This window comes from Mustelus asterias, chromosome 8, assembly GCF_964213995.1.
Source record: "Mustelus asterias chromosome 8, sMusAst1.hap1.1, whole genome shotgun sequence".
In the NCBI taxonomy this organism is placed as follows: domain Eukaryota; kingdom Metazoa; phylum Chordata; class Chondrichthyes; order Carcharhiniformes; family Triakidae; genus Mustelus; species Mustelus asterias.
This window is the reverse complement of record NC_135808.1, coordinates 115,371,357-115,398,523: the sequence shown is the minus strand read 5'-3', so window position 1 is coordinate 115,398,523 and position 27,167 is coordinate 115,371,357. Positions and strand designations below refer to the sequence as shown.

The window sequence follows — 27,167 nt, the reverse complement described above, 5'->3', positions numbered from 1 at the left end:
AATGGGCGGCATGATGATACAGTGGTTAGCACTGCTGTCTCACAGCACCAGGGACCCATGTTCAATTCCAGCCTAAGGTCATTGTCTGTGTGAAGTTTGCACGTTCTCCCCATGTGTGCGTGGGTTTCCTCCGAGTGCTCTGGTTTCCTCCCACAGCCCAAAGATGTGCTGGCTAGGTGGATTGGTCATGTTAAAGTGTCCCTTAGTGTCAGGGGGATTAGAAGAGTAAATACGTGGGGTTACGGCCTGGATGGGATTGTGGTCATAGAATCCTACAGTGCAGAAGGAGGCCATTTGGCCCATCGAGTCTGCACCGACCACAATCTCACCCAGGCCCTATCCCCATAAACCCTTGCATTTACCCTAGCTAGTCCCCCTGACACTAGGGGGCAATTTAGCATGGCCAATCCTCCTAACCCACACATTTTTGGACTGTGGGAGGAAACCAGAGCACCCGAAGGAAACCCACGCAGACACGGGGAGAACGTGCAAACTCCACATAGACAGTGATCCAAGCCGGGAATCGAACCAGGTCCCCAACACTGTGAGGCAGCAGTGCTAACCACTGTGCCATCGGTCAGAGCAGACTTGATGGGCCGAATAGCCTCCTTCTGCGCTGTAGGGATTCTATGATTCAATGAAAGCAGAGTCAATATTATGAATATATGGGCGGCACGGTAGCACAGTGATTAGCACTGCTGCTTAACAGCTCCAGGGACCTGGGTTCGATGAGATGAGAGGGGTGTGGAGGGATATGGTCCAAGTGCAGGTCAGTGGGACTAGGCATAAAATGGTTCGGCACAGACAAGAAGGGCCAAAAGGCCTGTTTCTGAGCTGTAATTTTCTATGGTTCTATATCTCACGTGACAGTGTGATTGTCCCAACACAAATAGATACATCATGCAAACATTCTCGGGAAAATGTAATGTTATTTTAGAAAGATTTCTGCTTATGCTCATGACTTACTCTGATTGGTGATGCTTGTGACTGTGAACGCTGATGTTTCTGTCCCCGCCAGCCGGGGAAACCTTTTCGTGTTTTCTAAACAGGACACAGGCGAGAGGTCCAGATTCAACAAGTTTATTCCCCGGAGCTCAGGCGGGAACATGCACTGTATCTCTTCTCTATGCTCTGTCAAGGAGAAAGACGTTCAAACTATTATTTTGCTCAGCATATTGAGGGTCACGACAAAGTGTATTCCAATTTTGGTCACTTCAATTTTACACATGGGCAACTGAATGGTGCGGTCTGTCGATGCAGTTAACAATGTTGGCAGGGGCATTCGGTGAAGAACAAAACTATAGGCAGGGATTCTCGTTCGCCCTGCCATCGCTAATAGCGAGAGCGGAGAATTTGGCGCTCAGCCAAAACTCCATTCACTGCAGCGAGGCCAGAGAATCCCAGCCGCGGGTGACGTCAGAGAATCCCAACCATAAGGCTGATATGTCGGGAGATTTTCCAGTCGCGCCCGTTGTGGGAATCGTCGTGGATGGGACAAGCAATTTGATGGAGAGTGGAAGGGCTTGTTGGCCTCGGGTGGGAATTTCCGTTTCCAGGGCAGGATTTATGCTATTTTGACTTATCAAATAGCACTTTAGGCGTAGGAGGGTGGATTTTGATATAAGCCTGGGCTCAGTAGTATTAGTCCAAATCAGAAGATCAGGAATGTACGGTCTCAATGCAGAGATTTGAACAGAAAATCTGGATTGATATTTCATTATACGTGGGGTCTTGCTGTGCATAAATTGGCTGGAACATTTGCCTATATCTTATCATTACTTCAATAACATTTCAGCAGCTGTAATGTTCTAAAGGCATGAAGGTGTTCATATAGATACTAATTTTATTTTGGCAAAATCAAATGTATTTTCAGTCTCATTGTTGCCAATGCGCAGTAGGAACCTTCCCCTCCACCATCTGTTGTCAAACTGTAGAGTGAAGAAAGGCATTTAAGCAGAAGCTCAGATCTGATTAGAACAAGGGCAGCTTAGTAGCACAGTGGTCAGCACTGCTGCTCCACAGCACCAGGGACCCGGGTTCAATTCCAGCCTTGGGTGACTGTTTACATCAAGTTTGCACATTCTCCCTGCGTGGGTTTCCTCTGGGTGCTCCAGTTTCCTCCCACTCTCCAAAGATGTGCAGGTTAGGTGGATTGGCCATGCTAAATTGCCGCTTGGTGTCCCAAGATAGGCTAGGGGGATTAGTGGGGTTAACACCTAGGGTTAGGGGGTAAGCCTGGGTAAGCATTGTGGTGTAGTTACTGTGGTAATATAGGAAACATGGGAGCCAATTTGCAGACAATAACAGATCACAAACATCAATGTGATAATGATCGGGTAAAGCCAAACCAACAGAACTGATGAAAGGTTAATGAGCCAACTCTGTTTCTCTCCCCACAGACACTGCCTGACCTGCTGAGAATTTCCAGCATTTTCTGTTGTTATTTCAGATTTGCAGCAACTGCAGTATGTTGCTTTTGTACCCACCCCTTTTAGTATTTCTTATTTGTTCGTGAAATGTTGGTGATGCTGGTGAAGGCAGCATTTATTGCTGTTTGAGTAGGTGAAGAACCACCTTCTTGAGCTGCTGCAGTCTGTGTCATGTAGGTACATCCATACTGCCGTTAGGAGGGGAGTTCCAAGATTTTGACTCAGTAACAGTGAAGAAACAGCGATGTATTTCCAAGTCTGGATGGTGAGTGCCTTGGAGGGAAACTTGCATGTGATAGTGTTCTCATGCATCTGCTGCCCTTGTCCTTCTAGATGGTAGAGGACATGGATTCGGGAGCTGCTGTCAAGGAGTCTTGGGAAGGTCATACTGTGCATCTTGTAGATGGTACACACTGCTGACACTATCTGCTGGTGATGAAGGAAGTGAATATTTAAGTTATTGGATGGGGTACCAATCAAGCGGGTTGCTTTGTTTTGGGTGGTGTCGAGCTTCTTGAGTGTTGTTGGAGCTGCAACATCTAGGCTAACTTGTGCTTTGTAAATGATGGACAGGCTTAGGGTGTCAGGAGATGAGTTACTCAACATAGAATTCCCAGCCTCTGATCAGTCTTGAAGCCACAGTATTTATTTTCCAGTCAATGGTAACCCACATAATGGAGGATTCAGCTAAGGTAATGCCATTGAATGTAATGGGGATATGGTTAGCGTTTCCTTTGTTGGAAATAGCTATTGCCCGACTTTTGTGTGGCACTAATGTTATTTGCCACTGATTATCCCAAGCCTGAAAGTTGCCCTGGTCTTGCTGCATGCCTGTACATGCTGTCATATCTGAGGCAGATTATTATTTGAATAGGTGTAAATTGAGAGAGGTGAATACTCAGTGAGTTCTTGGTGTCCTTGTGCATTCATCGCTGAAAGGAAGTGCAAAAGTACAGCAGGCAGTGAAGGAGGCAAATGGTATGTTGGCCTACATAGCGAGAGGATTTGAGTATATGATGTTTTATTGCAATTGTAGAGGGTGTTGGTGAGGCCACACCTGGAGCATTGTGCGCAGTTTTGGTGTCCTTATCTGAGGAAGGATGTCCTTGCTATAGAGGGAGTGCAGCGAAGGTTTACCGGGCTGATTCCTGGGATGGCAGGTCTGTCGTATGGGGATGAGACTAAGTCGGTTTGGATTATATTCACTGGAGAAAGAGAGGGGATCTGAAAGAAACTTATAAAATTCTAACAGGATTAGACAGGGTAGATTCAGAAAGAATGTTCCTGATGGTGGGGGAGCCAGAACTAGGGGTCATAGTTTGAAAATAAGGGGTAAACCTTTTAGGACTGAGGTGAGGAGAAATTTCTTCACCCAGTGAGTGGTGAATCTTTGGAATTCACTACCAGAAAATATAGTTCAGATCAAAATATGTGTGATTTCAAGAAGAAATTAGATATAGCTCTTGTGGCTAAAGGGATCATAGAATCTACAGTGCAGAAGGAGGCCATTCAGCCCCTCGAGCCTGCAGCAGCAACAATCCAACCCAGTTCCTATCCCTGTAACCCCACATATTTACCCTCCTAATCCCCCTGACACTCAGGGGCAATTTATCATGGCCAATCAACCTAACCCACCCATCTTTGGACTCTGGGAGGAAACAGGAACACCTGGAGGAAATCCACATAGACATGGGAAGAATATCCAAACTCCAAACAGACAGTGACCCAAGGCCAGAATTGAACCTGGGTCCTTGGCACTATGAGACAGCAGTGCTAACCACTGTGCCACCATGCCAGATCAAGGGATATGGGGAGAAGATGGATCAGGATATTGATTTTGATGATCAGCCATGATCAAAATGAATGGCGGGGCAGGCTGGGAGGGCCAAATGGCCTACTCCTGGTTCTAGTTTCTATGTTTGGGCTAAGGATGCAATGCAGTCAGGAGCTGAATGACCCTGGCAGAAGTCAACTCAACATCACTGAGCAGGTTATTGCTGAGTAAGTGCCACTTATTAGTATCAACGATGACACTTTCCATCACTTTGCTGATGATAGAGAGTTAACTGATGGTGTGGTAATTAATCAGATTGGATTTGTCCTTCTGTTTGTGGATAGGGCATACTTGGACAGTTTTCTCCATTATTGAGTAGATCCAAGGTGGTGGCTATTCTGGAAAAGCTTAGCAAAGGGCACAGCAAGTTCTGGAGCACAAATAGTCAGTACTATTGCCGGAATGTTGTTAGGGGCCATTGCCTTAAAGTATCCACTGCCTTCAGCCATTTCTTGATATCATGTGGAATGAATTGAATTGCTTATGGTGGAAGGAAACTCAGGAGGAGACTGAGATTGGTCATCCACACGGCACTTCTGGTTGGAGATGGTTGTAAATACCTCAGCTTTATCTTTCACACTAATGTGCTGGGCTCCCTCACCACTGAGGCGGGCAATCTTTTTCAACCTTCTCTCCCAGTTAATTGTTTAATTGTCCACCACCATTCAGGACTGCAGAGCTTTGATCTGATGCACTTGTTGTGGGTTTGTTTGGCTCTGTTGATTGAGGGATATTTGTTTCTTTATTCTTTCCTGGGATGTGGGCATCGCTGGCAAGTTAACTCTCTATCATCAGCAAAGTGATGGAAAAGTGTCATCGTTAATACTAATAAGCGACACTTACTCAGCAATAACCTACTTAGTGATGTTCAGTTTGAGTTCCGCCAGGGTCATTCAGCTCCTGACTTCATTACAGCCTTAGCCCAAACATAGAAACTAGAACCAGGAGTAGGCCATTTGGCCCTCCCAGCCTGTCCCGCCATTCATTTTGATCATGGCTGATCATCAAAATCAATATCCTGATCCCACCTTCTCCCCACATCCCTTGACCTGGCATGGTGGCACAGTGGTTAGCACTGCTGCCTCACAGCGCCAGGGACCCAGGTTCAATTCTGGCCTTGGGTCATTGTCTGTTTGGAGTTTGGACATTCTCCCCGTGTCTGCGTGGGTTTTCTCCAGGTTCCTTCCACAGTCCAAAGATGGGGGGGGTTAGGTTGATTGGCCATGATAAATTGCCCCTGAGTGTCAGGGGGATTAGGAGGGTAAATGTGTGGGGTTATGGAGAAAGGAACTGGGTGGGGTTGTTTTTTGCCCATCCCTAATTGCCCTTGAATTGAGTGTGTTATCAAGACCGCAGCTGATATTGACAGCCATGCTTGATGGACTATTCTGAAATTGCAAGTGTGTTTTGAGGATAATACTCAATGGGTCATTGTAACCTACACCCCACAGTGAACTGATGTGCTTGGACCAACCGTATGTGTTACAGACCGTCCAATGCTTCCATTGAAGTGGTTTGTAAAGAGGATGGTTGAATTGACCCCTTGGCTTTCCAATGGGCAGTTAAGATAAAAGGTAGTCTCTCTATTCTATGCTGGCGAGGCTCTTTAATGACTAGGCTGAGACTGACAGTCCAGTGTCTTGGCAGACCTCCTGAGCACTTATTTAAGAGCAAGACCCACTGAAACTGAACTTAATTTGCCAATTATTAATTACTTACCAGGTTGTAGCTTCAGCCATCTCTGTAGTGGGTACAGAGTGCAGTCACAGATCCAAGAATTTCCTTGCAGTCGAACTTCATGCATTCCTTCGAATTTCTCTAACAACTGGATGGAGACTGTGCTCAGTTTGTTATTGGCTAGGTCCAATGTTGACAATGCCTGCATGTCACCGAGGAACTGAGGCGCCAAGTCCTTTATTCTGTTATTGTTCAGAATCAGGATCTTTAAGCTTACAAGACCTTCGAAAGCCCTGGGATGGAGTAAATCAATCCTGCAGTTACTCAGATCCAATACCTCCAGCATCTTCAGGTTTGTAAAGGTCTCAGGGCTTAGAGTTGGGATGTGGTTATTTGAAAGATTGAGGAAGACCAGATTCTTGAGTGCCTCCAGTCTCCTGCTGTTTTCGAGATCAGTTGCATCCACTGAGTTGTACGATAAATCCAAATTGGTTAAATTGGTAGGAAGATTTTTTGGCACTTTCGTAAGATTTCTCCCAGAGCAATTTGCTGATTCCTGAGAAATACGTTCAAAATCTCAATTTCTATTACAATGCTTCTGCAATTGAAATTCAAATGTTCAAATATGGCAAGATTGACTAGAGGGTAATTTATATTAACCAAAAAAAAATCTACTTGGTGTCCTAAAACCGGCATGATTCAGAGAGTTAAACCACCAGGTGGAAACCACTGCACAGGGAGGTGGTGACATAGTGGTATTGTCATTGAACTAGAAATCCCCCATAGAAAGAATTCTTTCTGATTGTATCACAGCTTGGTATGGCTCCTGCTCTGTCCAAGACCGCAAGGAACTACAAAGGATCATGAATGAAACCCAATCCATCACTCAAACCAGCCTCACATCCATTGACTCTGTCTACACTTCCCACTGCCTTGGAAAAGCAGCCAGCATAATTAAGAACCCCACGCACCCCAGGCATACTTTCTTCCATCGGGAAAAAGATACCAAAAGTCTGAGGACATGTACAACTGACTCAAGAACAGCTTCTTCCCTGCTGCCATCAGAATGGACCTACCTTGCATTAAGTTGATCTTTCTCTACACCCTCGCTATGACTGTAACACTACATTCTGCACTCTCTCCTTTCCTTCTCTATGAACAGTATGCTGTGTCTGTACAGCGTGCAAAGAACAATACTTTTCACTGTATGCTAATACACGTGACAATAATTAATCAAATCAAATCAAGGGTTTGAGTCCCACTACAGCAGATGGTGAAATTTGAATTTTATGAAAAAATGAAAAAATAAAAGTCTCACGAAAATCATGAATCGTAAAGACACATGTGGTTCACTAATTTAGGTCTTAGATCTGGCCTACATGTGACCCCAGAGCCACAGCAATATGGTTAACTCTTCAATGGCTTAGCAAGGCAATAAATGCTGGTCAGCCCATGAACAAACAGAGAGAGAAAAATAAACTATCTGGGACAGTAGCTGTGTTGTGTTCTCGTCTGTTGTTTGTTGCAATGATGCATTATAAATTAACGTCATAGTGGCTCTGGGGGGCGGCATGGTGGCATAGTGGTGAGCACTGCTGCCTCACAGCGCCAGGGACCCGGGTTCGATTCCTGGCTCGCGTTACTGTCTGTGTGGAGGTTGCACATACTCCCCGTGTCTGCGTGGATTTCCTCCGGATGCTCCAGTTTCCTCCCACTCCAAAGATGTGCAGGTTAGGTTGATTGGCCATGCTAAATTGTCCCTTAGGTGTCAGGGGGACTAAGTAGGATAAATGTATGGGATTATGAGGACAGGGACTGGGTGAGATTGTGGTCAGTGCAGACTCGATGGGCCACCTTCTGCATTGTAGGATTCTATGATTAGAAAAAAAGAAATGAGTTAACAAAGTGAGCATTTGTCCTGTGGAAATTGAGGCTGGGGAATCAGCAATGGAAAATAAGGAGGTGGCAGAGGAATCGAACTGGTATTTTGCATCGGTCTTCGCTGGAGAACACACAAGTAACATCCCAGAAATAGCTGCAAATCAGGAAATGGAAAGGAGGGGGGAACTCGAAAAAATGATAATCACCAGGGAAATGGTAGTGAACCCATTATTGGAACGGGTGAACAAGATTGGCCAGCTAACAGGAAACAGAGGGTTGACATAAATAGGTCGGCATGTTCGCCCCATGTCTGCGTGGATTCCTTTTGGGTTCCCCAGTTTTCTGCCACAATCCAAAAGACGTGCTAAATTCTCCCTCAGTGTACCCAAACAGGTGCCCGAGTGTGGCGACTAGAGGATTTTCACAGTAACTTCATTGCAGTGTTAATGTAAGTCTACTTGTGACACTAATAAATAAACTTAGGAAAAAGACAAATTGTTGGTCTCACTCCACCATTTGTCTACTCCTGACTCCATGGCAGGGTGTTATAGCTGTTAATCTTGCCAATTTTGGGTACTGGAGGGCGAGGCTGTGAAACGTGGAAAGCAGATTCTTACTTATATCAGGAGGTGCATATCAAAAGAAATCCACTTTCTTTCGGAGACGGCCAATTGGGAAATGACAAATGGGAATCATAGAATCCCTACATGGCAGGAGGAGGCCATTCGGCCCCTTGAGGCTGCACTGACAACAATCCCACTCGCAACCCACATATTTACCCTGCTAATCCCCCTGACACTAAGGGGCAATATAGCATGACCAATCCACCTAACTTGCACATCTTTGGAGTGTGGAAGGAAACAGGAGCACCCGGAGGAAACCCACGCAGACACGGGGAGAATGTGTAGACTCCACACAGACAATCACCGAAGGCCGGAATCGAATCCGGATCCCTGGTGGTGTGAGGCAGCAGTGCTAACCACTGTGCCACCGTGTCGCCTAAAAACAATTGGTGCAACCTTCCAATCAGGACCTTGGTCTGGAGACCTGTGTTGCCCCACTTGCTATGGGTTCCCCATGGTAAGCTTTTGCAGAAAATACGGACACATGGGATTGAGGGTGATTTAGTGGTTTGGATCAGGAATTGGCTAGCTGTAAGAAAACAAAGGGTGGTGGTTGATGGGAAATATTCAACCTGGAGTTCAGTTACTAGTGGTGTACCGCAAGGATCTGTTTTGGGGCCACTGCTGTTTGTCATTTTTATTAATGACTTGGATGAGGGCGTGGAAGGATGGATTAGTAAATTTGCGGATGACACTAAAGTCGGTGGAGTTGTAGACAGTGCGGAGGGAAGTGGCAGGTTACAGAGGTCATGATGTGGAGATGCCGGCGTTGGACTGGGGTAAAGACAGTAAGAAGTTTAACAACACCAGGTTAAAGTCCAACAGGTTTATTTGGTAGCAAAAGCCACACAAGCTTTTGGAGCTGCAAGCCCCTTCTTCAGGTGAGTGGGAATTCTGTTCACAAACAGAGCTTATAAAGACACAGACTCAATTTACATGAATAATGGTTGGAATGCGAATACTTACAACTAATCAAGTCTTTAAGAAACAAAACCAGCCTTCAGGAGAACAGTGACCATGACACCACACAACCCTGCCACAGCAACCTCTGCAAGACGTGCCGGATCATCGACACAGATGCTATCATCTCACGTGAGAACACCATCCACCAGGTACACGGTACATACTCTTGCAACTCGGCCAACGTTGTCTACCTGATACGCTGCAAGAAAGGATGTCCCGAGGCATGGTACATTGGGGAAACTATGCAGACGCTGCGACAACGGATGAATGAACACCGCTTGACAATCACCAGGCAAGACTGTTCTCTTCCTGTTGGGGAGCACTTCAGCGGTCATGGGCATTCGGCCTCTGATATTCGGGTAAGCGTTCTCCAAGGCGGCCTTCGCGACACACGACGGCGCAGAGTCGCTGAGCAGAAACTGATAGCCAAGTTCCGCACACATGAGGACGGCCTCAACCGGGATATTGGGTTCATGTCCCACTATTTGTGACCCCCACAGAGTTTCACTGGCTGTCTTGTCTGGAGATAATACACATCTTTTTAGCCTGTCTTGATGCTCTCTCCACTCATGCTGTTTTGTTTCTTAAAGACTTGATTAGTTGTAAGTATTCTCATTCCAACCATTATTCATGTAAATTGAGTTTGTGTCTTTATATGCTCTGTTTGTGAACAGAATTCCCACTCACCTGAAGAAGGGGCTTGCAGCTCCGAAAGCTTGTGTGGCTTTTGCTACCAAATAAACCTGTTGGACATTAACCTGGTGTTGTTAAACTTCTTACTGAGGTTACAGAGGGACATAGATAAGCTGGGCTGAGAGGTGGCAAATGGAGTTTAATGCGGAAAAGTGTGAGGTGATTCACTTTGAAAGGAGTAACAGGAATACAGAGTACTGGGCTAATGGTAAGATACTTGGTAGTGTGGATGAACAGAGGGATCTGGGTGTCCATGTGCATAGATCCCTGAAAGTTGGCACCCAGGTTGATAGGGTTGTTAAGAAGGCGTACGGTGTGTTAGCTTTTATTGGTAGAGGGATTGAGTTTCGGAGCCAGGAGGTCATGCTGCAACTGTACAAAACTCTGGTGCAGCCGCATTTGGAGTATTGCGTACAGTTCTGGTCGCCGCATTATAGGAAAGATGGGGAAGTGTTGGAAAGGGTGCAGAGGGGATTTACCAGGATGTTGCCTGGTATGGTGGGAAAATCGTATGAGGAAAGGCTGAGGGGCTTGAGGTTGTTTTCGTTAGAGAGAAGAAGGTTAAGAGGTGACTTAATAGAGGCATACAAGATGATCAGAGGATTAGATAGGGTGGATAGTGAGAGCCTTTTTCCTTGGATGGTGTTGGCTAGCACGAGGGGACATAGCTTTAAATTGAGGGGTGAGAGATATAGGACAGATGTTAGAGGTAGGTTCTTTACTCAGAGAGTAGTAAGGGCGTGGAATGCCCTGCCTGCAGCAGTGGTGGACTCGTCAATGTTGAGAGCGTTCAAGTGGTTATTGGATAAACATATGGATGATATTGGAATAGTGTAGATTAGAGGGGCTTTAGATTGGTACCACTGGTCGGCGCAACATCGAGGGCCGAAGGGCCTGTACTGTGCTGTAATGTTCTATGTTCTATGTTCTATGCTCTTTCCGCCATGAGGGAAACTCGTCAACTACCAGAATCAGAGTTTGTAAATTTTGGAGAGGGATTTCAGTCGTCAATCTGGGTAAGTTTGAAGTTTGATGCTCTGCATACTTATCTCAACAAGCTGGATGACCACTTTCAACATCAAAGCAAAGTCACAAAGTTGAACTCAGGAAATTGTATAATTTTAAATCATTTGTGGGATATGGGCATCACTTGCTAGGCCAGCATTCATTGCCCATCCCTAATTGCCCTTGAGAAGATGGTGGTGAGCTGCCTTCTTGAAGTGCGTGTGGTGTAGGTCCACTCACTGTGCTGTTATTGGGGGGAGTTGTGGAATTTTGACCCAGTGACAGTGAAGGAACGGCAATATATTTCCAAGTCAGGATGGTGAGTGGCTTGGAGGGGAGTTTGCACACAGTGATGTTTCCAGGTATCTGCTGCCCTTGCCCTTCTAAATGGTAATGGCTATGGGTTTGGAAGGTGCTTCGTAAGGAGCCTTGGTGATATCCTGCAGTGTATCTTGTAGATGGCACACACGGCTGCTACTGTGCCCCGGTGGTGGAGGGAGTGGATGTTTGTGGATGGAGTGCCAATCAAGCGGGCTTCTTTGTTCTGGATGCTGTTGAGCTTTTAGAGTGTTGTTGGAGGCACCCATTTCAGGCAAGTGGACAGAGTATTCCATCGCACTTCAGACTGGTGCATTGTAGATTGTGGACAGACTTTGCAGGGTGGGGGAGTGGTGGGGGTGGGTTGGTAGTGGTGGTGGAGGGAGTGGTCATACCCGGACAGTAGGGGAACAGCCCTAGGCACTACCAAAGAACAGTGTCAGAGGGGTGTTCCATGGTGGAGATGCCAGGGTTCTGTGGTTGGGGGGGGGGGGGGGGGGGGGGGGGGCTAGCAGGGGAGGGTCTGTGTGGGGATGGCGGGGGGAGGGTTCCATGGGTATTTCTTTCTTATATTGATTTTATTTATATCACGATGCCCTTTTAAACAACACCAATCGTTTAAAGACGCCGATCTTTAAACGCCTGCCCCACCAGGATGACATTGTGGGACCTGCCCCTTCATTTGTTTCCCCAAAATGTCAATAAGTATAATAGGAAAGGTTGGTAGCACAGCTGGTAAGCTGCACTCCGCTCTTCCCTCCTGAGCTGATACATTGAAAGAAAATTGGGAAGCTCCACCCAGACCCTCACTCCTTTTTCGACCCCTGTCATTAAGGTCTTCAGCACTGCGTCCAAGAACTGGAGAGCCCTCTCTCTGACCTGCTGTTCCATTCCCAGTCTACTTCCTTCAAACATAGCCTTCCTGACGCTGTCCCAGTAACTGTTGTAGTCTGACTACAGTTCCTTTTTAAAAGGAGCACGTGACCTTTAATGATTGCAGGCCAGCTACATGTCATGTTAGTCACACACTGCTGGAGTCCATGCTCGACAAGTCAACCAGTAACGCATTTTACACTGGGCTGTCCATTCCACCCATGTCAGACACTGTGAGTTTGCCTCAGTGTGACAATAATGGGGTCATTGCTCACAATGATTTTGGTGTCTGATATCACATCTAATCCAACCTTTCGCTCAATATCTCCTTCTTTGGTTCAGTTGTCCATTCTTTTTTCTAATTATGCTTCTGAAACTTTTTCTAATTTGAAGACCCAACAATTGTCTTTGTTGTAAATGTTGAGAAGGAAAATTGAGGAGTAAGAAGAAATCAGAGCGTTAGTCGGTGGGCTCAATTTTCTAGCCCATTGGTGACAGGCTGATGGGTGGGTGTAATAAGCCCTCAGAGGCAGAAGTCCTTTCACCAAAATCCCATTATTTACAAGTCTGACAACAGCGTACAGAGTGCTTTCTGTTAGCAGTCTACACCAGGAGTCCCAGAGGAACTGACACTCCTGGTTAAATACAAAGCAAGAGGCTCCCAAATTGGCTCATCAATTTGGCCATTAATCGTGGAGTTCATATTCTCACAGGCCCACCTCAATTGCCTGATTAAAGTCATTACAGTGGGAGGACTGGTAAAATTGCAAGCAAAAGAGTAACAAGGGAGAGAGTAGGGCCTCTTAAGGATCAACAAGGTCATCTATGTGCGGATCCACAAGAGATGGGTGAGATACTAAATGAACATTTTTCATCAGTATTTACTGTTGAGAAAAGCATGATGTTAGGGAACATGGGGAAATAAAGTGATGTATTGGGGAGTGTATATATTACAGAGAAGGAGGTGCTGGAAGTCTTAAAGCGCATCAAGGTAGATAAATCCCCGGGGCCTGATGAAATGTACCCCAGGACATTGTGGGAAGCTAGGGAGGAAATTGCGACTCCCCTAGCAGAGATATTTGAATCATCGATAGTCACAGGTGAGGTGCCTGAAGATTGAAGGTTGAAGGTTGAATGTTGTGCCTTTGTTTAAAAAGGGCTGCAGGGAAAAGCCTGGGAACTACAGGCCAGTGAGCCTCACATCTGTGGTGGGTAAGTTGTTGGAAGGTATTTTGAGAGACAGGATCTACAGGCATTTAGAGATGTAAGGACTGATTAGTGACAAGCAGCATGGCTTTGTGAGCGGAAAATCATGTCTCACAAATTTGATTGAGTTTTTTTGAAGGGGTAACCAAGAAGGTCATTCACATTAATGATTTGGATGAGAATATAGGAGGCATGGTTAATAAGTTTGCAGATGACACCAAAATTGGTGGCATAGTGAACACTGAAGAAGGTTATCTCAGATTGCAACGGGATCTTGATCAATTGAGCCAGTGGGCTGACGAATGGCAGATGGAGTTTAATTTAGATAAATGCGAGGTGATGCATTTTGGTAGATTGAACCAGGGCAGGACTTCTCAGTTAATGGTAGGGCGTTGGGGGAGAGTGACAGAACAGAGCGATCTAGGGGTACATGTACATAACTCCTTGAAAGTGGAGTCACAAGTGGACAGAGTGGTGAAGAAGGCATTCATCATGCTTGGTTTCATTGGTCAGAACATTGAATACAAGAGTTGGACATCTTGCTGAAGTTGTACAAGACATTGGTAAGGCCACACTTGGAAAACTGGGTACTGTTCTGGGCACCCTATTATAGAAAGGATATTATTAAACAAGAAAAAGTGCAGAAGAGATTTACTAGGATGCTACCGGGACTTGATGGTTTGAGTTATAAGGAGAGGCTGGATAGACTGGGACTTTTTTCTCTGGAGCGTAGGAGGCTGAGGGGTGATCTTATAGAGGTCTATAAAATAATGAGGGGCATAGATCAGCTAGATAGTCAATATCTTTTCCCAAAGGTAGGGGAGTCTAAAACTAGAGGGCATAGGTTTAAAGTGAGAGGGGAGAGATACAAAAGTGTCCAGAGGGGCAATTTTTTCACACAGAGGGTGGTGAGTGTTTGGAACAAGCTGCCAGAGGTAGTAGGTAATAGGTAATTTTGTCTTTTAAAAAGCATTTAAACAGTTACGTGGGTAAGATGGGTATAGAGGGATATGGCCAAATGCGAGCAATTGGGACTAGCTTCGGGATTTTTTAAAAAAGGGCAGCATGAACAAGTTGGGCCGAAGGACCTGTTTCCGTGCTGCAAACCTCAATGACTCTAAAAGCCAAGTTTCCCGCAGCAGAATTGTGGTGGTTCGGTTGCTTGCTGAATGGCCAATTCAGTCATTTGGATGGCCAATGAATGCCTATTTCCTGCTTTGGCAGACATTTTGTGTGGAGAGACTGACAGGTGAAGCCTAGTGGCTTCCCAGTGGGCTCCAGTTGGGGGTGCTGTCCTTTATCAGCAGTGCATGTCCCACGGATTGGCCACCATCGTGGCAATGGTGCCACCAGTGCTTCACCACCCACATCTCCCCCGCACCCACCCGCCCTTTATCGAGAAACTCAGCTATCTTCTGGAACCCGGGTTCAAATCGCGCCACGGCAGATGATGGAATTTGAATTCAATTAAAACAAATCTGGAATTAAGAATCTACTGATGACCATGCAAACATTGATGATTGTCAGAAAAACCCATCTAATGCCTTTTAGAGAAGGAAATCTGCTGTCCTTTACTGGTTTGGCCTACATGTGACTCCAGATCCACAGCAATGTGGTTGACTCTCAACTGCCCTTGGCAACTAGGGATGGGCAATAAATGCTTGCCAACCAGCGACGCCCAGTTAAAAAAAAAGTTTATTTATTTGTGTCACAAGTAGACTTATATTAACACTGTATGGAAGTTACTGTGAAATTATCCTAGTCGCCACACTCCGGTGCCTGTTCGGGTACACTGAGGGAGAATTTAGCATGGCCAATGCACCTAACTGCAGTCTTTCAGACTGTGGGGCTTGGGCCACTGTCTGTGGAATTTGCATGTTCTCCCTGTGTCTGTGTGGGTTTCCTCCGGGTGCTCCGGTTTCCTCCCACATTCTGAAAGACGTGCTGGTTCGGAGCATTGATTCGAACAGGCTCTGGACTGTGGCGACTGGGGGAATTCCACAGTAACTTCATTGCAGTGTTAATGTAAGCCTTACTTGTGACTAATAAATAAACTTTAATACTTTTTTAAAAAACAGAGTACCCAGACACTGGGAGAACGTGCAGACTCCACACAGTGACCCAAGCCGGGAATTGAACCCAGGCACCCTACTGCTGTGAGGCAGCAGTGCTAACCACTGTGCCACCCATGTCCCATGAATAAAATAAAAGTTATCCTCTGCAAGTTAGTGTAAACGCCAATCAGACAGAAACTTCCAATGTCACTTACTTCATTGTGGATTTCACAGGGATTCACTGTATGTGTAACAGCCACCATGCATCCCAGAGAGAACAGGACCAGGCCAACATAATGCCGTGCAATTATTGTCATGGTTCTTCAAAGAATTGTTCTATAAATTAATATTTTCAGAGGTTGTTTTAAAATCCAAGTACCCACAATGATCAGTAAAATATCCAAACACCAATACTGTTGTGATTATTGATGATAAAATGTGAGAATTAAAAATCAATATCTTTTATAAATTATCTTAGCATTAAAATTGGTGTAAAATAAAATTGCTGCAAAGCTAGGTAATGTTAATATTAATGGTGATTACGAATATGTCAGATAAGGCAAAAACATTTTTAACTCAGAACTCATCTTACGAACATGTTTCCTCTGACTGTTCCACATGTTATAATAATCAGGATATTAGCAACAGTAGTAATCTATTAATAGAACAAAATGTTGACAATCCAACGATCAGAGGGTCCACAATAGAAATTTATCATAACAAAAATTATGACGCAAGTTGACTCATAACAATTCTCACATCTGATTGTAAAAATTCTCAATTAACATGAATGTTGAAGTAAAGTAATATTACTAATGGTTTATCTGACTATTACCAATAATGCTGCAGCAATGAAATGTTAGTCCATGGTGCAATCGTTAACACACTTTTGTCTGAGTTACAAGGTTCTGCATATATATGGGCGGCACGGTGGCAAAGTGGTTGGCACTGCTGCCTCACAGTACCAGGGACCTGGCTTTGATTCTCGGCTTGGGTTACTGTTGCATAGAGTCTGCACATTCTCCCCGTGTCTGCGTGAGTTTCCTCCGGGTGCTCCGGTTTCCTCCCACAGTCTGAAAGACGTGCTGGTTAGATGCATTGGCCATGCTAAATTCTCCCTCAGTATACCTGAACAGGCGCCGGGGTGTGGCGACTAGGGGATTTTCACAGTAACTTCATTGCAGTGTTAATGTAAACCTGCTTGTCACACTAATAAATACATTTTAAAAACAAAGAACAAAGAAAATTACAGCACAGGAACAGGCCCTTCGGCCCTCCAAGCCTGCACCGACCATGCTGCCCGACTTAACTAAAACCCCCTACCCTTCTGGGGACCATATCCCCCGATTCCCATCCTATTCATGTACTTGTCAAGATGCCCCTTAAAAATCACTACCGTATCCACTTCCACTACCTCCCCTGCAAAAAGTTCTAGGCACCCACTACTCTGTGTAAAAAATCTGCCTCGTACATCTCCTTTAAACCTTGCCCCTTGCACCTTAAACCTATGCCCCCTAGTAATTGACTCTTCCACCCTGGGAAAAAACTTCTGACTGTCCACTGTGTCCATGCCTCTCATAATCTTGTAGACTTCTATCAGGTCTCCCCTCAACCTCCATCACTCCAGTGAGAACAAACCAAGTTTCTCCAACCTCTCCTCATAGCTAATGCCCTCCATACCAGGCAACATCCTGGTAAATCTTTTCTCTACCCTCTCCAAAGCCTCCACATCCTTCTGGTAGTGTGGCAACCAGAATTGAACACTATATTCCAAGTGCGACCTAACTAAGGTTCTATAAAGCTGCAACATGATTTGCCAATTTTTAAACTCAGTACCCCGACCAATGAAGGCAAGCATGCCGTATGCCTTCTTGACTACCTTCTCCACCTGCATTGCCACTTTCAGTGACCTGTGTACCTGTACACCCAGATCCTTTTGCCTATCAATACTCTTAAGGGTTCTGCCAATTACTGTATATTTCCTATCTGTATTAGACCTTCCAAAATGCATTACCTCACATTTGTCCGGATTAAACTCCATCTGCCACCTCTCCGCCCAAGTCTCCAACTGATCTATATCCTGCTGTATCCTCTGATGGTCCTCATCTCTATCCGCAAATCCACCAACCTTTGTGTTGTCCGCAAACTTACTAATCAAACCAGTTACATTTTCCTCCAAATCATTTATATATATTACAAACAGCAAAGGTCCCAGCACTGATCCCTGAGGAACACCACTTGTCACAGCCCTCCATCTAGAAACACACCCTTCCACTGCTACCCTCTGTCTTCTTTAACCAAGATGTGGAGATGCTGGCGTTGGACTGGGATAAACACAGTAAGAAGTCTAACAACACCAGGTTAAAGTCCAACAGGTTTATTTGGTAGCAAAAGCCACTAGCTTTCAGAGCAGGCTGTTCCGTTCTTTGACCGAGCCAGTTTTGTATCCACCTTGCCAGCTCACCTCTGATCCCATGCGACTTCACTTTCTGCACCAGTCTGCCATGAGGGACCTTGTCAAAGGCCTTACTGAAGGCCATGTAGAAAACATCCACTGCCCTACCCTCATCAAACATCTTCGTCACTTCCTCGAAAAACTCGATCAAGTTTGTGAGACACAACCTCCCCTTCACAAAACCATGTTGCCTCTCACTAATACGTCCACTTATTTCCAAGTGGGAATAAATCCTGTCTCGAAGAATCCTCTCCAATAATTTCCCTACCACTGATGTAAGGCTCACCGACCTGTAATTATCTGGATTATTCTTGCTCTCCTTCTTAAACAAGGGAACAACGTTGGTTATTCTCCAATCCTCTGGAACACCCCCTGTAGCCAGTGAGGATACAAAGATTTCTCTCAAGGCCCCAGCAATTTCTTCCCTTGCCTCTCTCAGTATTCTGAGGTATATCCCTTCAGGCCCTGGGGACTTGTCTACTTTAATTTTTCTCAAGAACCCCAAAACCTCCTCCTTTTTGATCTCAACATGACTCAAACTATCTACGCATCCTTTCCCAGACTCATTATCCACCAAGTCCTTCTTTTTGGTGAATGCTGACGCAAAGTATTCATTTAATACCTCACCCATTTCCTCTGGCTCCACGTATAGATACCCTCCTTTGTTCTTGAGTGGGCCGACCCTTTCCCTGGCTACCCTCTTGCTCTTTATATATGTATAAAAAGCCTTGGGATTTTCCTTAATCCTGCTGGCCAATGCTTTTTCATGACCCCTTTTAGCCCTTCTTACTCCTTGCTTAAGTTTCTTCCTACTTTCCTTGTATTCCACACTTGCTTCGTGTGTTCCCAGCCTCCTGGCTTTGACAAATGCTTCCCTTTTCTCTTTGACTAGGCTCACAATATCTCTCGTTATCCAAGGTTCCCAAAACTTGCCATAATTATCCTTCATCCTTACAGGAATGTGCTGGTGGGACTTTATGTCAGTCCCACTCCGGGGTCTGTGTGTAAGAGTTAAGTCTGACGCTTTAGCAGTGCAATACTGAGGGAGCATTGTATTGTTAGATGCATTGTTTGATTGTAAGCGAATCAGTGGTTATGGAGATAAGGCGGGAAAGTGGATTTGAGGAGTATCACATCAGATCAGTCGCAATCTCACTGAATGGTGGAGCAGACTCGATGGGCTGAATGGCCTACTTCTGCTGCTACATCTTATAGTCTTATGATCTGGATGTGTTACATTTTATATGGGACTTTAAACCAAGCTCACATTTGCAAGTTCAGGTAGATGCACAAGGTCTCATGGCTTTATTTTAAGGAGGAGCAGAGAATATTTATCCCTAAGTCAACATCCACAATAAACAGATTATCTGGTCATTTTCAGGTTGCTGAGAGTTTGTTCAGTGGAAAATGGCAGCTGTGTTTTCTACATTACAACAACAACTCCACTTCAAAAGTGCTTCATTGGTTGTAAAGCTCGATATAAGTCCAAAGATGTGCAGGTTAGGTTGATTGGCCATGCTAAATTGCCCCTTAGTGCCCTGGGATGTGTATGCTACAGGGATTAGCAGGATAAATATGTGGGGTTTTGGGGATCGGGCCTGAGTGGGATTGTTGTCGGTGCGGGCTCAATGGGTCGAATGGCCTCCACTGTGGGGTTTCTATGATTCTATGATTCTAAATGCTAATGAGGAGAATTTAGAACTAGGGGGTCGCTGATTAAAAATAAGAGGTTGCCCATTTAAAATGGAGATGAGGCAAAAACATTTTTAACTCAGAGAACTGTGAGCATTTGGAATCCTGTTCCTGAAAAGGTGAATCACAGAAACCCTACAGTGCAGAGAGAGGCCATTTGGCCCATCGAGTCTGCACCGGCCACAATCCCACCCAGGCCCTACCCCCATATCCCTACATATTTACCCACTAATCCCTCTAACCTACGCATCTCAGGACACTAAGGGACAATTTTAGCATGGCCAATGAACCTAACCCGCACATCTTTGGACTGGGGGAGGAAACCGGAGCACCCGGAGGAAACCCACGCAGACACGAGGAGAATGTGCAGACTCCACACAGACAGTGACCCAACCCAGGTCCCTGGAGCTGAGAAGCAGCAGTGCTAACCATTGTGCTACCGTGCCGCCCACGGTGCTGTAAGCAGAGTCTTTGAATGTTTTTAAGGCCAGAGGCGGATAGTTTCTTGGTACACAAGGAAGGGTGATAAGTTATTGGGAGGAGGTGGGATGCAGATTTGAGGTGACTATCAGCCATGATCTAATTAAAGGCAGAGCAGGCTCGAGGGGCTGGATGGCCATCCCCTGCTCCTTGTCCCTATGTTCGTATATGTTCCTTGGATCTAATATTAGGTGGCGTGTATTTGCCAGCGTTAGAAAATGGGCCTCTGAAGAACTAAACTTCCTTTCCTGTCTGTTTTTTAGAAAATAAAGAGTGTACGGTTGCGGTCACAAGGTGATGGACTCATTGTTTAAACACAGTCCTGATGAGGAAAGCAGCCAAATGAGCTCTCAAATGTTATTCTAATGCTCTGCAGGTTAGATCTTACAGTCGCCTGGAGGCCATGGCCAGAACCTTCAGTGCTCTAACAGTAAATAGATTGAGGCATGGCTGTTCTCATGGAGGGGGGAGGGGAGGGGAGGGGGGGATGCAACCATTGTTCTGCAAAAACAATGTGGAATATAAATTTGGCACTTCCCCCGACTGCTTCATACTTTGGAGTGCAAGACATCGTTATAAACATTACTCTAAAATTAGGAGCTGTTAGTGGCATGTATCAGCTAAAACCGCCATCTATTTGCAGTTCCAGATTGTTAACTCTTTGAGTGTCCTTTAGTCACTTGTTAGGAATCATTTGTGGTAATCTCAGAGCGTCAGATGTTTGCAATGTTTGTAGCTGTCGAGGTCAAAGACTGGCCCTTAATATTTAAGCAAAAGGTGCTGCAGGGATTTGAGACAGAGACACCTCCCAGTTTGCTGCATCTGGAACAACGCAGAGGCTCTGTACCGCAAGAGGAACCCTTACCTCACCTACCTAACGGAGAGGGCAGAGCAGGATGAGGGGGCATTGCGTTTCACCACAGTGCACGCTTACCCAGAGAGCTGAGTGCCATTGGCTGCACTGCCTTGTCATGCATCACCATTCTAGAACTTTCTGAATAGGATGGCGGGCATGGTGGGGGTCATTTAGGAGACCCAGCCTGGGTTCCTGGCAAGTGAAAGCTCACCACCACCATTAGGGTTCCAAAACCCAGGGGAAAATCCTACCCCAAATTTTCAACTGTAAAATGGACTCTCTACCACCGATATTTAAAGGGGCAGTCAATAGGTTCCAGGTGAGGTGCTTTTGAATCACTTCTGCCTGGGCTGAGTTTTTAGAAGCTCGCTATTATATGTTTGGAGTCGGTTTTTGAGAGCTGATACTTACAGCTAGGGAAGGCAGACAAATATCTGACCTATGGGAGCTGTGGCAGCAGTGCCTATTGGTCGGCAACTTGAGTTAAGGATTAGAAGGCTCAGTTAGGGCGCTTGAGAGTTACAAGTTAGCCAGGAAGGACCTAAAATGAGAGTTAAGAAGAGCGAGGAGGGGACATGAGAAGTCTTTGGCAGGTAGGATCAAGGAAAACCCTAAAGCTTTCTATAGGTATGTCAGGAGTAAAAGAATGACTAGGCTAAGCTTAGGGCCAGTCAAGGACAGTAGTGGGAAGTTGTGCGTGGAGTCTGAAGAGATAGGAGAGGCGCTAAATGAATATTTTTCATCAGTATTCACGCAGGAAAAAGACAATGTTGTCGAGGAGAATACTGAGATACAGGCTATAGGACTGGATGGGATTGAGGTTAATAAGGAAGAGGTGTTAGCAATTCTGGAAAGTGTGAAAAATATAAGTCCCCTGGGCCGGATGGGATTTATCCCAGGATTGTCTGGGAGGCTAGGGAGGAGATTGCAGAGCCTTTGGCTTTGATCTTTATGTTGTCATTGTCCACAGGAATAGTGCCAGAAGACTGGAGGATAGCAAATGTTGTCCCCTTGTTCAAAAAGGGAAATCAAGACAACCGTGGTAATTATAGACCAGTGAGTCTTACTTCTGTCGTGGGCATAGTTTTGGAAAGGATTATAAGAGATAGGATTTATAATCATCTAGAAAGGAATAATTTGATTAGGGATAGTCAGCACGGTTTTGTGAAGGGTAGGTCGTGCCTCACAAACCTTGTTGAGTTCTTTGAGAAAGTGACCAAAGAGGTGGATGAGGGTAAAGCAGTTGATGTGGTGTATATGGATTTCAGTAAAAGCGTTTGATAAGGTTCCCCACGGTAAGCTATTGCAGAAGATACGGAGGCATGGGATTGAGGGTGATTTAACGGTTTGGATCAGGAATTGGCTAGCTGTAAGAAGACAGAGGGTGGTGGTTGATGGGAAATTTTCATCCTGGAGTTCAGTTACTAGTGGTGTACCGCAAGGATCTGTTTTGGGGCCACTGCTGTTTGTCATTTTTATAAATGACCTGGATGAGGGCGTAGAAGGATGGGTTAGTAAATTTGCGGATGACACTAAAGTCGGTGGAGTTGTGGACAGTGCAGAAGGTTGTTGCAGATTACAGAGGAACATAGATAAGCTGCAATGCTGGGCTGAGAGGTGGCAAATGGAGTTCAATGCGGAAAAGTGTGAGGTGATTCACTTTGGAAGGAGTAACAGGATTACAGAGTACTGGGCTAATGGTAAGATACTTGGTAGTGTGGATGAACAGAGGGATCTGGGTGTCCATGTGCATAGATCCCTGAAAGTTGGCACCCAGGTTGATAGGGTTGTTAAGAAGGCGTACGGAGTGTTAGCTTTTATTGGTAGAGGGATTGAGTTTCGGAGCCAGGAGGTCATGTTGCAGCTGTACAAAACTCTGGTGCGGCCGCACTTGGAGTATTGCGTTCAGTTCTGGTCACCGCATTATAGGAAGGATGTGGATGCATTGGAAAGGGTGCAGAGGAGATTTACTAGGATGTTGCCTGGTATGGTGGGGAGGTCTTATGAGGAAAGGCTGAGGGACTTGAGGTTGTTTTCATTAGAGAGAAGAAGGTTAAGAGGTGACTTAATAGAGGCATACAAGATGATTGGAGGATTAGATAGGGTGGATAGTGAGAGCCTTTTTCCTCGGATGGTGATAGCTAGCATGAGGGGACATAGCTTTAAATTGAGGAGTGATAGATATAGGACAGATGTCAGAGGTAGGTTCTTCACTCGGAGAGTGGTATGGGCGTGGAATGCCCTGCCTGCAGCAGTAGTGGACTCGCCAACATTAAGGGCATTTAAATGGTCATTGGATAAACATATGGATGATATTGGAATAGTGTAGGTTAGATGGGCTTTAGATTGGTTTCACTGGTCGGCGCAACATCGAGGGCCGAAGGGCCTGTACTGCGCTGTAATGTTCTATGTTCTATGCTCTATGTAGAAAGAGGAAAGCTCCGCAAAAAGGGAGACAGAGGAAGAAGCCTCTCTACTGAAGGCCTAACTAAACCAGCGGTCTGCCTCCTGCTGTTCATACAGTAAGAAGTTTAACAACACCAGGTTAAAGTCCAACAGGTTTATTTGGTAGCAAAAGCCACACCTGCTGTACATGCCATGGCGGGGGGAGGGAGGACAGGTGGGCAGAAAATCCCACCCAGTAATTCAGTTTCTCTTTCCGCTGATGCCGCCAGACCTAGAATCATAGAACCCCTACAGTGCAAAAGGAGGCCATTTGGCCCATTGAGTTTGCACCAACCACAAACCCACCCTGGTCTTATTCCCATAACCTCAGATATTTACCCTGCTAATCCCCTGACACGAGGGTCAATTTCGCACAGCCAATCAACCTAACCTGCACATTTTTGGACTGTGGGAGGAAACCGGAGCACCCAGAGGAAACCCACGCAGACATGGGGAGAATGTGCAGACTCCACACAGACAGTGACCCGAGGCCAGAATTGAACCCAGGTCCCTAACGCTGTGAGGCAGCAGTCCTAGCACTGTGCCACCTGCCAAGTATTTCCAGCATTTTCTGCATTCCCCTTTAAGAGGTGTCTTTAATTTGTGTCACTAATTTCCTCTGCTCCTAAACAGGCAAGTGATAATGCAGCAGCACCAAGCTAACCCTACAACCCTATGAACCAACATGTGCAGCCTGCCAGCCCATCCCCGTAGGGTTGGCAATTGTGATTAAATGTTTTCCTGGACATTTCCTCACATGGCCTCATCCCGTGCTCCGGTTACTCAGCAACCACATCCATCCCTGTGATGCACTGCTTCCTGCTACGCCAATTGGAAAGCAATCCCCAATTGGATGATGCCTGACTGTTAGCCATTAACATCCACCCGTGCCAGGCCCCCCACCCCCCTCCATTTTCAGTAGTTTGATATCAGAAAAATGTTCAAAGAAATATCTTTACAACGCAATCCGTTTTTAATATCCCTGGGGGCCTGTGGAATACAAGGTCTCGGCTATGATATGAGTCTGGTGGCACGGTGGTTGGCACTGCTGCCTCACGGCGCCAGGGACCCAGGTTCAATCCCAGCCTTGGGTCACTGTCTGTGTGGAGTTTGCACATTCTCCCCGTGTCTGCGTGGGTTTCCTCCGGGTGTTCCAGTTTCCTCTCTCAGTCCAAAAATGTGCTGGTTAGGTAATTGGCCATGCTAAATTGCCCTTCAGTGCCAGGGGGTTTAGCAGGGTAAATACATGGTGTTACGGGGATAGGGCCAGGGGGATTGTTGCTGGTGCAGGCTCAATGGGCCAAATGGCCTCCTTCAGCACTGTAGGGATTCTACGATTTTTCTCCAGGGTGGCACATGGACTGCAGTGTCCTAGAGATTGATTTCCAATTCCTGAGTGCTCCAGATCAATCCTGAAGGTGTTGGCAACCCTATGCCTACCCCAGTACGCCTGTTCTTGGGTGCTATTGAACTTCAAGGCAGTTGTTTTTAATGTTTAGGCAGCATCAGCTTTCATCAGTCTTTTGCTGTTCAGCCGATTCACATTCATTTGCTAACGGCCCAATATCTAACAGCTCTTTAGGGTCATTTAATATTTCAGGTTGGGAACTCTAGATTGACATATGGAGCCCGCGTCTTGGCAACCGTCTTTCTCAGTTGTTTCCGCAGAAGTTTCACAAAGAGGTGCTGCTCAAAGATTATAAATTATTCAAAGCCGTAATTAAACTTACAACAGAGTATATTGTCACTACAATAATAAATATTCCACATCTCAATGCGCATGTCTGTTTGATAGAATGGTGCATTATTTAAATAAATGGAAATTTGTCCAGCTCCTACGTTCAGGGTAATCCTGCGCAATATTATAAATGTGCTGAGGAAATAACAACATACATAGAATCCCTCCAGCAGAAGGAGGCCATTTGGCCTATCAAGCCTGCACCAACAATTCCCAACAGGTAGCTTTTGCTACCAAATAAACCTGTTGGACTTTAGCCTGGTGTTGTTAAACTTCTTACTGTGTTTACCCCCGTCCAACGCTGACATCTCCACATCACCAACAATTCCCACCCAGGCCCTATCCCTGCAACCGCATGTATTCGCCTCTCCCTGGAGAGCACATGGTCTGGAATGGGGGGGTGGGGGTGAGTTAATAGGTTGTGATGAACAAAGCATCGTAGCTGTGAGGGACAGCTCGGTGGATAGGATATTAGGATGTAGATAGGCTGGAAAATTGGGCGGGGATCCTGGATTCAGGATTCAATCCTGGACCGGGGAGCGGCGCGGGCTTGGAGGGCCGAAGGGCCTGTTCCTGTGCTGTATTGTTCTTTGTTCTTTGTTTGTTTGTATTTACCCTGCTAGTCCCCCTGACACTAAGGGGCAATTTAGCATGGTCAATCTACCTAACCCACACATCTTTGGACTGTGGGAAGAAACCAGAGCACCCGGAGGAAACCCATGCAGACACGGGGAGAACATACAAACTCCACACAGACAGTAACCCGAGGCTGGAATTGAACCCAGGTCCCTGGCGTTGTGAGGCAGCAGTATTAACCACTCTGTCACCGTGCTGCGCAGCTCTTTTGTTTCACTACATGAAAATCCTTCCCCTTTGATTCCTGTCTACCATGTTCCTGTACTCTAAAGTTGCCCCAGTCCAAATCATTGCCCCTTTTGCTCGTGTGCTCTCGGTTTTACCCTGCATATTCTTCCACACTTCATTATTGTTCCATTTGATCCTGTATCTTCCTTCAAGGTTTCTTACACCTCTGCAGAGTAACTCAAACATTGGATCCTGTACTTGTGTGAAGGGAAACCTAATCCCCCTTTGCACACTCCACCATTACTTCCCGATTGACGGATCCCTTACAGGTTGAAGGTGAGGGAGAGGGGGGGTGGGGGAGAATTCTTCCCCGTCTCTGTCAGCCTGAACACCTGAAACCCTTTTACTGAAGTTAACGCAAATGGATTCTCTTACCTGAAGGGATATTTAATTTTTTTTTAGAAAGGCTGCTTTCTTGCCGTTGTTTCGCCTCTCCAAATGCAGGAGTGTTTGTAACGCGGGAGTGCTACAGTGCAAAGGTTGCAGCCCACATTTAACCTTCTCCAGGTTACATCCGTCCGTGGTTAACTGATCCCTGCATGCTCGGTATTGGCTAATCTTTAACCAAACAAGCAAATCAAACCTTTTCTGGCTTTCCTTTCATTCACTGTTGTGTTGCAGGCAGGGTAGTAATTATCCCTGGCCTCACGCACGCTACCAGTCTTGTGATATTGAACACCAGGTTGAGGAAACTGAATGCTCGTTTTGAGAGCTAACCAGCCCAAGAGGACAGAAGGAATTGTGTGTGATTGTATGTATTTGCATGTGTTCCTGGCTGATCAGTGCCTGAGCTGAACTTGCTATACCAGAAACACTTCCTGTAAGTTTATTCGCTCTTACAGGCTACAGAAAGAGACAACAGTCATGATACACGCTTTGCAGGTGACAGTAAATATGGGTGGATTGTACGTTCGTTCAAAGGAATGCAGTTGCCCAACTTTTTCCACTGCATCAGCTACATTGGTGAGACAAAAACATTCTGCTAGTGGGAAATTAACCATTAAAGTGCCACAGTGTACTTACCTTGTTGGATGACCCATCAGGCTGCTCACCTGTTCCTTAACTAGGCCTTGAGCCTGGT

General features: G+C 45.8%; 1 protein-coding gene across 1 annotated transcript in view; it reads right to left on the bottom strand.

Moving 5' to 3' along the window:
• c8h1orf210 (chromosome 8 C1orf210 homolog) overlaps positions 1–26,597 on the bottom strand; it is a 36,491-nt gene extending 9,894 nt beyond the window's left edge. Inside the window, exons 1-4 of the mRNA XM_078218800.1 lie at positions 26,462–26,597; positions 15,772–15,892; positions 5,983–6,496; positions 967–1,131 (exon numbers count right to left, since the gene is read on the bottom strand). Of these exons, the coding sequence (XP_078074926.1) occupies positions 967–1,131; positions 5,983–6,496; positions 15,772–15,873 (781 nt within the window). The 5' untranslated portion in view covers positions 15,874–15,892; positions 26,462–26,597. The remainder of the gene's footprint in view (positions 1–966; positions 1,132–5,982; positions 6,497–15,771; positions 15,893–26,461) is intronic.
• Between the last annotated feature and the right edge of the window lie 570 nt (positions 26,598–27,167).